Source organism: Physeter macrocephalus, chromosome 3 (genome assembly GCF_002837175.3).
Source record: "Physeter macrocephalus isolate SW-GA chromosome 3, ASM283717v5, whole genome shotgun sequence".
NCBI lineage: Eukaryota > Metazoa > Chordata > Mammalia > Artiodactyla > Physeteridae > Physeter > Physeter macrocephalus.
The window spans coordinates 15,577,581-15,589,679 of record NC_041216.1 but is presented as its reverse complement, the minus strand read 5'-3'; the positions used below and the strand labels follow the sequence as shown (position 1 = coordinate 15,589,679).

The 12,099-nt window shown below is 35.1% G+C and overlaps 1 protein-coding gene across 2 annotated transcripts in view; it reads left to right on the top strand.

The window, feature by feature from the left end:
* The window catches only part of CLIC4 (chloride intracellular channel 4), an 83,004-nt gene extending 71,635 nt beyond the window's left edge, over nt 1–11,369 (top strand). For both annotated transcript variants that reach the window (XM_024125695.2, XM_055083588.1), the window contains exons 5-6: nt 7,547–7,728; nt 8,433–11,369. In XM_024125695.2, coding sequence (XP_023981463.1) covers nt 7,547–7,728; nt 8,433–8,597 — 347 coding nt within the window. In that variant the 3' untranslated portion in view covers nt 8,598–11,369. The remainder of the gene's footprint in view (nt 1–7,546; nt 7,729–8,432) is intronic.
* Nucleotides 11,370–12,099: the final 730 nt, after the last annotated feature.

The following is a 12,099-nucleotide window of genomic DNA, read 5'->3' as shown; positions in this document are numbered from 1 at the left end:
GTGGAACCTAGAAAAATGGTACAGATGAACTGGTTTGCAGGGCAGAAATTGAGACACAGATGTAGAGAACAAATGTATGGACACCAAGAGGGGAAAGCCGCGGGGGGGTGGGGATTTTGTGATTTTGTGTGATGAATTGGGCGATTGGAATTGACATGTATACACTGATGTGTATAAAATTGATGACTCATAACCTGCTGTATAAAAAAATAAATAAAATTCAAAAATTATATTAAAAAAGAATGTTATTTATGAATTTTAAATGGTAAAAGCAAAATAGACATTTTCAAATAAACAAAAACTGAACATTCATCTCAGCAGACTCACACTAAACAAAATACTAAAAGTAGTTTTTCAGGCAGAAGGAAAATGATTTCATATGAACACCCAGAGATGCAGGAAGGAAGGGAAAGCAAAGAGTAGTATAAATATATTATAAAATATAAATGAATACTGTCTGTATAGAACAATAGTGTCTTCTGGGATTTAAAATATATGTAAAGGGACTTCCCTGGTGGCGCAGTGGTTAAGAATCTACCTGCCAGTGCAGGGGAACATGGGTTCAATCCCTGGTCTGGGAAGATATCACATGCCGCAGAGCAACTAAGCCCATGCACCACAACTACTGAGCCTGCACTCTAGAGCCTGCAAGCCGCAAGTACTGAGCCCGTGTAGGGGCCGCATGCTGCAACTGTTGAAGCCTACTTGCCTAGAGCCCGTGCTCCACAACAAGAGAAACCACCACAATGAAAAGCCTGCGCACCGTAACGAAGATTAGCCCCCACTTGCCGCAACTAGAGAAAGTCTGTGCACAGCAATGAAGACTCAATGCAGTCCCCCCCCCAAAAAAAGTCAAATTAATACACAAAACAATAGTAGCATATGAGACAGGAGGGAAATTAAATACAGTTAGAGTGTTCTAAGGTCCTTGCAGTATCCTGGAAGTGGTAAAAGTTATAATTAAGCTTTAGTAAGTCAAGGAAACAAAGTCTAGCAAAAGAATGTGTGATACTATTGATGAATTGGGCGATTGGAATTGACATGTATACACTGATGTGTATAAAATTGATGACTCATAACCTGCTGTATAAAAAAATAAATAAAATTCAAAAATTATATTAAAAAAGAATGTATGATACACAAGTAGAGGGGGAAATGAATGATAATTTAAAAAAAACTTAATCCAAAAGAAGGCAAGAAAGAAGAAGAGAACACAGAACAGGAGGGCAAATAGAAAACAAATGTATGATGGCAGTTCTAAACCAAAGTTTGTAGTCATTACGTTAAATGTAAATGATTCAAGTACTCCAAGTAGAAAACAGAGTTTGCTAACTGCATTAAAAATGTGTTGCTTATGTACAAGAAGGAATTCTCTCTCTCTCTCTCTCCCTCCCTCCCTCCCTCCCTCCCTCCTACATTTGAAATACACACCAATAGATAAATAGACAGACAGATAGGCTGACTGACCCAGGAAAGTTGACTGTAAAATGGTGTAAATACTAACCAAAAGAAAGTTGGCAAAACTATGCTGACATTGCACAAAGTAGACTTTGAGGAAAGAATCATTGCAAGAGATAATGAAACATGTTTCAGACTGATTTAAAAAGATTAACTTACCAGGAAAATAAAATAATTCTAAATTTGTGTAACCAAATAACTACCCTCAAAATATATAAACCAGATTGACAGAGCTACAAGAGAAATAAACTAATCCACAATCTTGGTGGGAGATTTTAACTTACTCCCTTAGTAACTGTTAGAATCTGCCAAAAAGAAAAATTCAGTGAGAAAACAGAAGAATTGAATAATACAATGAACAAATTTAATCTCATTGATATATAATCTCATTGTGCCACACAACTGCAGAATATACTCTTGTTTTTCAAATGCACATGGAACACAAAATTGACTGTAAAGCTGAGCCATAAAGCAAATCTGAAAAATTTTCCAAAAAATGGAAATTGAAATCAAATAGAATATTTTCCCTGACCACAAATAAAAGCTAGATATCAGTAACAAAAGTACAGCTAGAAAATTTCTACATGTTTGAAAATTAAGCAGTGCATTTCTCAATAGCCCATAGGTTGAAGAATAACATGATGAAAATATAGCATGTCTAAATTTATATGCTACCACTAAAGCTGTGTTTAGAGTAAAATTTATAGCTCTAAATGCATATATTAGAAAAAAGAAGGGACTTCCCTGGCGGTCCAGTGGTTAAGACTCTGTGCTCCCAATGCAGGGGGCTTGGGTTCGATTCCTGGTCAGGGAACTAGATCCCGCATGCCGCAGCTAAAAGATTCCGTGTGCCGCAACTAAAGATCCGGCATGCTGCAACAAAGACCTGGTGCAGCCAAATGAATGAATGAATGGCAAAAAGAAGAGCTAAAAATTGGTAACCTTAAAGTATCCACCTCAGGGGTTTAGTTAGATCAGCAAATCAAGAAGGTAGAAGGAATGAGATACTAAAAGAGTAGAATTTTATGAAATAGAAAACAAATGTGACAGGATTTGGAAAGCTAAAAGTTAGTTCTTTGAAAAGTCTAATAAGAAAATTGATAAATCCTTGACAAGAAAAATTAAGAAAAGTGAGAGAAGGCAGCAATAACCAATATTAGGAATAAAAGGGGATTACTACAGATCTTGCATTTAAATGATTTTTGGAGGATATTATGACAATGTTTATAAATTTGTTTTTTTTTATTTTTATATTTGGCTGTGTTGGGTCTTTTTTGCTGCGCGTGGGCTTTCTTTAGTTGCGGTGAGCGGGGGTCACTCTTCATTGCAGTGTGTGGACTTCTCATTGAGGTGGCTTCTCTTGTTGCAGAGCATGGGCTCTAGGCACATGGGCTCGGTAGTTGTGGCGCACAGGCTTAGTTGCTCTGCGGCATGTGGGATCTTCCCGGACCAGGGATCGAACCCGTGTCCCCTGCATTGGCAGGTGGATTCTTAACCACTGTGCCACCAGGGAAGCCCTATGCTTATAAGTTTGAAAACACTATTGCATAAATTTACAGAAAGTACAGTGTAAGAAAACTGTTGCAAGAACGGATTCAAGATGTGAATCATCTTATATCTATAATTAAAAACCATTTCACAAAGATGGCTTTACTGATGGACTCTTCTAAGCATTTGGGAAAGATGTAACATCAGTCTTGCATATACTCTTCCAGGAAACAGAAAAGAGGAAATACTTTCCAACTTGCTTTTCGAGGTCAAACCACACAAAAACATCAAAAGAAAGTAACTTTCAGGCCAGTCTCTCTCAAACATAGATGTAAAAGTCTAAAACAAAATATGCCAAATCCAGCAATATGAAAAAAGATAATGCACATAACCAAGTTGAGTTTAATTCAGGAATGGAAGATTGTTTGGACATTCAAAAATCTATTTGAATTATCACAATAGAATAAAAGAAAAATTATGTGATCACTTCAATTGAGGCAGAAAAAGTGCTTGATAAAATTTAATACTTATGATTAAGATGTTTATTTTCTAAAAATTTGCGAAAAAGATATAGCAGGGAATTTCCTTAATCTGACAGAGAATCTACAGAAAAGTTACAGCAAGCATCATAATAGGGGAGTAGTGAAAGATTTCCTCTTGAAATTGAGAACTGAAGAAGGAATGCTTACTGTCACCACTTCTATGTAGCATTGTACTGGAGGTCTTGGCCAGTATAATAGGCAAGAAAAAGTAATGAAAGGTATGAGACTTTCAAAAGAAGGGATAAATTTGTTGTTATTCTTAATATAATTGTACATGTAGAAAATCTAAAATAATCTACGGATAAACCATAAGAATAAAAAAAGTGAATTAGCAGGGTGGTTGCATATGAGGCTATTATAAAAATCAGTTGTATTTGTACATGTTAGCAAGAAACGATAGAAAATGTGATAAAAATATACAATAAAAAATGTCAAATATTTAGGAATAAATTTTATAAAAGTGGGCAAGGCCTCTACATAGAAAACAAAAGAAATTGAAATTTCTTTCAATTTCATAAAATAAAAAAAATTTTTAAAGAAATAAATGATATTCATAGATTGGGAGACTCAAAATTATAAAGATGCCAGTTTGCAAGTTAGGGTTGTGTTAAATCTATAGATTATTTAAAAGTCCAACAGCACGTGCGTGTGTGTGTGTGTGTATAAATTAACATGCTAATTGTACAGTTTATTAGGGAAATGTAAGGAGCCAAGACTAGCCAAGATGATCTTGAAGAAAGATGTGTTTGAAAACTTCCACTACCTGATATCAAGACTTGTTATAAAGGTACAATAGTTAAAACAGTGTGGTATTAACAGAAGGGTAGGCAAATAGAACAGTGGAACAGAATATAGAGTCAAGAAAATATCCCAGTCTCACACCATACACAATCAGTTCTAAGTGGATTGTAGATATAAATATGAATGGTAAATAATATATCTTCTAGAAGATAATGGAGAATAGCTTCATAATTTGGGAGTAGGTAAGGTTCCTTAAGCTGAACACAAAGTACTGATCATAAAAGAAAAAAAATAAATTGGACTACATTAGGTTTAGTAACCTACGTTCATCAAAAGTCACCATTAAGCAAGTGAAAAGGGGGAAGGTATGCATAATACATATAACCACAAAGGATTTGCATCTGCATATATAAAAAGACTGCAAGTCAGTACAACAGACAGTCCAAGAGAAAAATGAGCAAACAGCACTTTACAAAAAGAGGATATCCAAAGAGTCAATAAATATGAAAATATGTTAAACTGAATTTGTCATACCCTAGAATGGTTAAAATTAAAGAGACCAACAATACCAAATGTTGTTGAAGATGTGAAGTAACTGGAACATCCATACACTGCTGCTTGCTGTGCTGAACTTGGAAAACTGATCACAGTTTCTACCAAACCTGAACACACACATACCCTATAACCTACATCTCCATTTTAAAAAATTGAAAAAAAATTTTTTATTGAGGTATCATTGACATATATTACTATTAGTCTCAGATGTACTACATGGTTTGATATTTGTATACTATGTGAAATGATGACCACAATAAATCTAGTTAACATCAGTCACCACATGTAGATACAGATTTTTTTCTTGTGATGAGAACTTTTAAGATTTACAACGCTTAGCAACTTTCAAATATGCAGTACAGTATTATTAACTGTAGTCGCCATGCTATACATTACATCATATTCACTCCATCCATTTTGTCCAACCCCTGCCTGTGGCAACCACAAATCTGTTCTGTATATCTATGAGCTTGTTTGTTTGTCTGCCTTTTACGAGTCTACATATAAGTGAGATCATATGGTATTTGTCTTTCTCTGTTTGACTGACTTTACTTAGCATAATGCCCTCAAGTTTCATCTGTGTTGTTGCAAATGGTAAGATTTCATTCTTTTTTGTAGCTTAATGATATTCCATTGTATGCATGTGATGTATGTGTGTGTGTGTATATATATATACACCACATTTTCTTTATCCATTCATTTGTCAGTGGGCACTTAGGTTGTTTCCATATTGGATAAATATCCAGAATTGATATTGCTGGATTACATGGTAATTCTGTTTTTAATTTTTTGAGGAACCTCCATACTGTTCTCCACAGTGGCTGCACCAATTTACACTCCCATCAACGGTGCCTAAGGGTTCCCTTTTCTCCACATCCTCGCCAACACTTGTTATTTCTTGTCTTTTTGATTATGACCATTCTAACAGGTATGAGATATCTCATCCACAATTCCATTTTTGATAAGAATATGAATAGATGCACACCAAGAGATTTGCACAAGAATGTTTGTTACACTGTTAGTCATAAGCCCCAACTGTAAACAACACAAATTAATTACTGTCATTAACAGTAGAATGGATACATATTTATTCTATAATCACATAATGAAATGCCGAATAATGACAAAATGTATTATCTGCCTCACATAACACCATCAGTGATGTTCCTTAGGGTTCTGTCCTAGGCCCTCTGCTTCTCCTTCATTTCCATGGCTTCAGCGTTCATTTGTGCTTTCAGGACTTACAAATATATTGCCCCAGCCTAGTCTGTTCCAGACTAGAACTCAACTGTCTGCGGACATTGCTGCTCAGATGTCTTAACAGACATCTCAAAGTCAGCATATACTGAACTCATCTCCACATTTCCTGAATCTGCTTTTCCTCTAGGAAGGTACATGTCTCAGCAATGGTACCAGCGTTCACCCTGGGAATCTTTTGTTGATCAGCTTCTCTATACTACTTTCATTCCCCAAAATATAAACTGAGAGTAGGAACCTTTTATGTTTGATTCAGTAGTGAATTTAACGATGCTTGGTACAAAACGTGGCATGTAGTAGGGCCTCCATTTGTATTTTGTTGAATACTTCTATCCTCCTTTTTCCATATTCAGTTTGGTTTCCAAGCTCGGTAGGTTTTTATCTCCTAAGTACTTCTAAAATCCTTGTAATGCCTACAGCCCCTACCTAGCTAAGACTACCATCTATTGTCTGGACTACTTTGAAGGGATCAAGGGATGAGTCAGTGGGAGCAGTTTGGAAGAAGAGGTATAGGGTTAGGACATTTATGTTGCTGGTGAAATATCTAATATACAGCATGTAAAACTTTGCCTTTTTCTGTGATGGATCCAACTTTACTCAAACTTATAACTAATATGGAGTGTCACGTCATGATTTTAACTTTCTTTTATGGCCAAGTACTGTACTCATCAGTGTGAACTCATCTATTCTGGGAGTGGGAGGTGAAGGTGGGTTGAGAGGATAAAAGACAAAACGGGATAAGGGAGGATCTGTCTTTTGTTATTTCATATTCCTTTCTAATGATGTTCCCATCCCCTCTTTGCTAAGGGTCACTAACCTTGACTTTCTAGATATACAGGGTGGCTGCATCCTGCTTCTCTCTGAATTATAACATATAGTATCTTGATCTATTTTGCTAATGAGGCCTCCAATACAGATTGTAAATTGAACTTTCTAATCTGACCTCTATTTTTCATGTTATTATAAGATAGTGCTATTTTTGGCTTCTTTTGTATATTAAGGCAGTGCAAAAACTTCAGGCTTCTCTGCTTGGGGTGCTTGGATTGGAGTTTCTTAACACAGTTCATGGATATAAATCCAAATATTTTTACGGGAGCAGGACTTAAAATTGAGGGCAAGAATCTGTCTCGGCAAGATTTTCTTTCCTAGATTTGAAATAATAGGTTTGCCTTTTCTCACCCATTTTTTCCCCCAGTTTAAATATCAACTGTGTTGGGCCATGATGTGTTTGTATATGGGGCATTTAGTTATTAACAAATTTTTATAGATACCACTATCTGAAATTATCATGCTTGTTTTTATATTTATCTATAATTTTATCTATAAATTTGTTTGTCTTATCTCTCTCCCCCAAGTAAATAAGCTCCATGAGAGCAGGAACCGTGTCTGTTTTGTTCTCCAGTGTCAGAGAAACATTTGACAAATAGTTATTCACTGAAGGAGTAATGCTTCTACTTGGGGCTTGGGTGGTTTTTCTTCTTAGGGTATTTTCATTTTTCTTTCAGCATTGGAGAGGGGACTCTTGAAAACACTGCAGAAACTGGATGAATATCTGAACTCTCCCCTCCCTGATGAAATTGATGAGAATAGTATGGAGGACATTAAGTTTTCCACACGTAAATTTCTGGATGGCAATGAAATGACACTAGCTGATTGCAACCTGCTGCCCAAACTGCACATTGTCAAGGTAGGCCTGCAGGATGTGGGGCACTATTAACACCTAGTATCTGTTTACTAAGGCAGCACTTCCTCTGTGTAAAACTTGGCTGATCTTCTGACACGCACTATTTAGCACCCCCCAAATAGTGTAACTTAATGTTGTTCAGGCAATAGTTGAAACACCCTAGGGTTGATTAAATGGAAAATTATGTCTTAAAATCAAGGCATATGAGAAATAGGATTTTTTTTTTCTGTGACTGTATAAAAATTCAAAGATGTAACAGGTAACTTTGAAGCAGTGGCTACACTGACTTATAGCGTCAAACTTTGTTCTCTGATCACCTGGCTTTTTCTTTTCAAGGCAGAAAATATTTATTGAGCATTTATTGTGTGAAACACTATGCTATATAGGATGGTTGTGTAGTAAAGATCAAGATCAAGAAAAACAGAGATCTAAACTAGTGTGTGTGTGTTTAAAGTATTTATCCAGTGATTATACTTGGCTGTTTCTCTGGATGGCCAAGGCAGGCATTTGCAATGACCATCACACTTCTGAATCTCTGGTGTAGCATGCAGTCCTTATTTAAAAGGCTAGTTAGAATGAAGGTGACAGACTTTAGGTAGAAGCAGTTTTCAGAGATTCACAGAATTAATTTGCCCTGAAGTCAGATATATGTCTGGTTTATAAGACATGGCATATAAATGTTAACTTTTGATCTCTTTGTATTTCAGGTGGTGGCCAAAAAGTATCGCAACTTTGATATTCCAAAAGGAATGACTGGCATCTGGAGATACTTAACTAACGCATATAGTAGGGATGAGTTCACCAATACCTGCCCCAGTGATAAGGAGGTTGAAATAGCATATAGTGATGTAGCCAAAAGACTTACCAAATAAAATAACACTTACGAGAGAGATGTCTTCACATCTTCCCCTGACTAAGAACATGCTTTTCCTAACAGACTGCTCCTCTTCCTATAAAGTAGAAACTTTATTTTGCACAAACATGTAGTTATTCCAGATTAGGATAAAGGATAGACAAGGTATAGTAGCTATCTTTAAATATATACTCCTAAGCAGTATTATTTTAAAATTCTTTTACCCTGCCTACCCCGCCTACCCCGTATCCTCCTCTCTAATTTGGAGACACTCCATAAAAACTTTTCACTTTAAAGGCAGTTTGCCATCTCTCTAGAGCCCTCACCACTGTCTCCATTCACTGTGTATAGATGGCAGAACTTTTGAGGTGCACTGTTTAACTGTTAAAATAGTAATCACAACCTCATCAGGCCCAAACTGGTGCGTAATGCACGGTACAAGGAATATTTATGTATTTTTGAAATTTTATAATATTTAGTAAGAGTATATGAAAGGATTGCTACTGTATCAAAGTAATCTCTTTCAATTTAGTCTATCCTGGATATGTACTAAAGGATGTTACCACCAGAGAAGAGAGCCTTCTACAGAAAGTCACTACAGATTTTGCTATTTTACTTTGTATGTGGATTTTTACTTTTGCCTAAACGCATTTATCCTTTATATCAATTATAATATCTGACACTATGTAGAAGCTAAAAGTCTAGAGGGAGGAGCAATATTTGCAAGATCTTCTTCAAGCCTTTTATGCATATAAGAGAAACCAATGGGCACCTGATACTCTCTGTCTAAATATGTTACTGGTTATATGTATTTTGCCCAGTGCCATTCATTTGGAACATTATTACTTTCTTCCTTTATTTTAAAAATGCTCCTTTTTTAGGTAAGCATCGGCCTTGCTGTTTGTAGATCGTTTGAGCAACACTGCGTAAACTGATATTTAGTTGATTTAGCTATAGCAGTACAATGATTAGTAATGTAAAAATTAACCTAAGGAATGTAGTGTGGGTTTGTCAAAATATCAAGTAGAATTTTGTTTCTAAAGCACATTTAATGTGGATAATCTAAAGAATGCATTATCCATCCTATATTAAAAACAAGATAAAACACATAGATTACCACTCCACCCCCATTTACTGTTAGACTTTGGGTAGAGGATGGTTCACTTCTTTTAGACTAAATTATAGTTGTGATGGTGACTACATGTTGACTGCAGTTTTGCCTAATCTCAATCATTGCACTTCCTTCAATTAAATTTTCCTACAGCCACATTGAGGAATAGCAGTCTTCATGTTTGTTTGTTTCTTAAATTGAAGTCCTAAACCAGGAATTATTTGTGTTGTAACAAGGGAGGATGAACTTGGTGAAAATAAAACAAAAGTTTGCTATGTATTTATTCATTAAAAAAAAAAGACTTTCTATGTACTACTCCAAAGACTGTGATTGTGACTATAATAATGTTTTGGTAATTTTTATACCTAACTTGTTTAAGAAATGCTATTTCTCTTAGGCTGCATTTGGAAATTTTAAGTATATTGCCTTAAAATGGCAGTGTTTTCTTCCCTATGATATGCTAACATTTAGTAAGCACTGGCTTTATGGAAGTAGCTTGATTTTTTAATAAGCATTCTGCATTTTTAAAACCTATCAGTGATTAGCTTGGTATAGAAAGATAAGAAAAACTCCATATTGTATCCATTTGGCTCAGGGAGATTTCTTTGCTTTACCTTTCTTAGAACTCTTTACTGCTGATCAGAAGTTTGGGTACCCACCTTTTTGTAATAAAATGTTGGATGATGATTTATCTTGATCCAGGAAGAAGCATTATCAGGTTATATATTGAGAAATTCTATAGCAGTAGCTTCCGTGGGTGAATATGTCGCCTCTGCACCAATACACAGACAGCCATCTTCACTTTTCACTTACTTTTACAATAGTGGTAACTTGACATCAGGTGATATTGAATCTTGCCTCATAGCTTAAAGCATGGAAAAGATTCAAGAGAAGTGGGGGTGTCTTTTCAAGTGAACAGTGGACTAAGTGGTGCAGAGTAGAAGGCTAATGAGGAAGGAGCTGCAGTCCTCAAAACGGATGAAAAAACACATTCTGAAACTCAGTTGTGAAGTGTTTTCCACTTTGGATATTTATTCTCTTCTTCTTCTGCTTTTTAAAAATTTATCCCATGATTGTACTTGGCTGTCTCTGGATGTCCAAGGAAGGCAAGTTCTATCTATTATAATTTGGATGAAGGCAGAATTATTTTTCTGTTGAAAGACAGATCTTATTACTTTATCAGGGAAGTTAGATGAGATTGAGATTGGCAAATGGACAAAAGCTAGTAAGAAAGATGATCCTAGAAGATGCTTTTTACCCCATCTTACATTTGTGGAAAGATCATAGCTTCATGTCTTGGGAGATTTGGGACATGAAAGTTTTCATGGCAGTTCATGTAGTATATGGGTTGACACAGTAGAAATCATCTGTTATTATTTCTACAACTACTGAATCATTTTCCCCTTCATTTAAACCCCCTTTGTTCCATTTAAACAAGGAGATTAGAGTCTGAATGGAAGATCTTACTAATTTCCAAGGGATTCTGAGAAATTTTTGAGTCCAGCATTTGGAAAGCTGTCTCCTATTTCAGTTGATGTAACTTCCTTTTTAAAAAAATGTAGACGCAGATTTTCTATACAGTTCTGTTATTTTCTTTTACTAGGATTGTTGACTTTAGTGATAAAATTCATGTAAGATTTTATTTCTTGGTAACTTTGGTTTATACAACTACCTTTATTATTTTTAATACAACTATCTTTAAACCCTTGAGCAATCTGTATACAATGAAGAGGTTTCTGACATTTATTCTTACACTCAGTTGATTGACTTTAGAATTTAGGCATATTTACTTCTGTTGTTTTGAATCTCTCCAGAGTTGCATGTAGATAGCTTTTATTTCTGTGCATTTAAAATATCCATTTAGAAAATATCTACATGGTAAAAATGAGAAGAAATAGAAATGTATTTTTTCATGAACATTTTGATACACATTTCATCAAATTTATTGATTAACCAATTTCTTACACTGGTTATAATCAGTATTTGATTCAAAGGGAGGGAAGCATTCATTATTGTTATACTATATGGTCTTTTTTATTCCATCCTTTACAAATTACTAAGGCTGGGGCTGTCAAAATTATATTTTTATCATGGAAAAAAATTTCAACTCCCCCAAATCATAATGTTGAACGGAATTGGAGTATTTTCTTTAAATTAGTTGAAAAGGAAAATGAAAACTTATTATAGAATGCTTGTATTTTCTTTTCTCTCTCTGGAACCAGTATATTGCTGGCAGCTATTGTATTAAAAAATAAAGTATATTTTCACTATCATAAAAGGTTCTTTTTTACCCCCTCATGAAAATAAATAACAATTTGGGGTAAAAGTGTTTTATTTGAGACTACTTCTTTTCATGAGTGGTGATTCAGCACATTTAGTAGATTAAAGGAGAAAAACCATATGATCATCT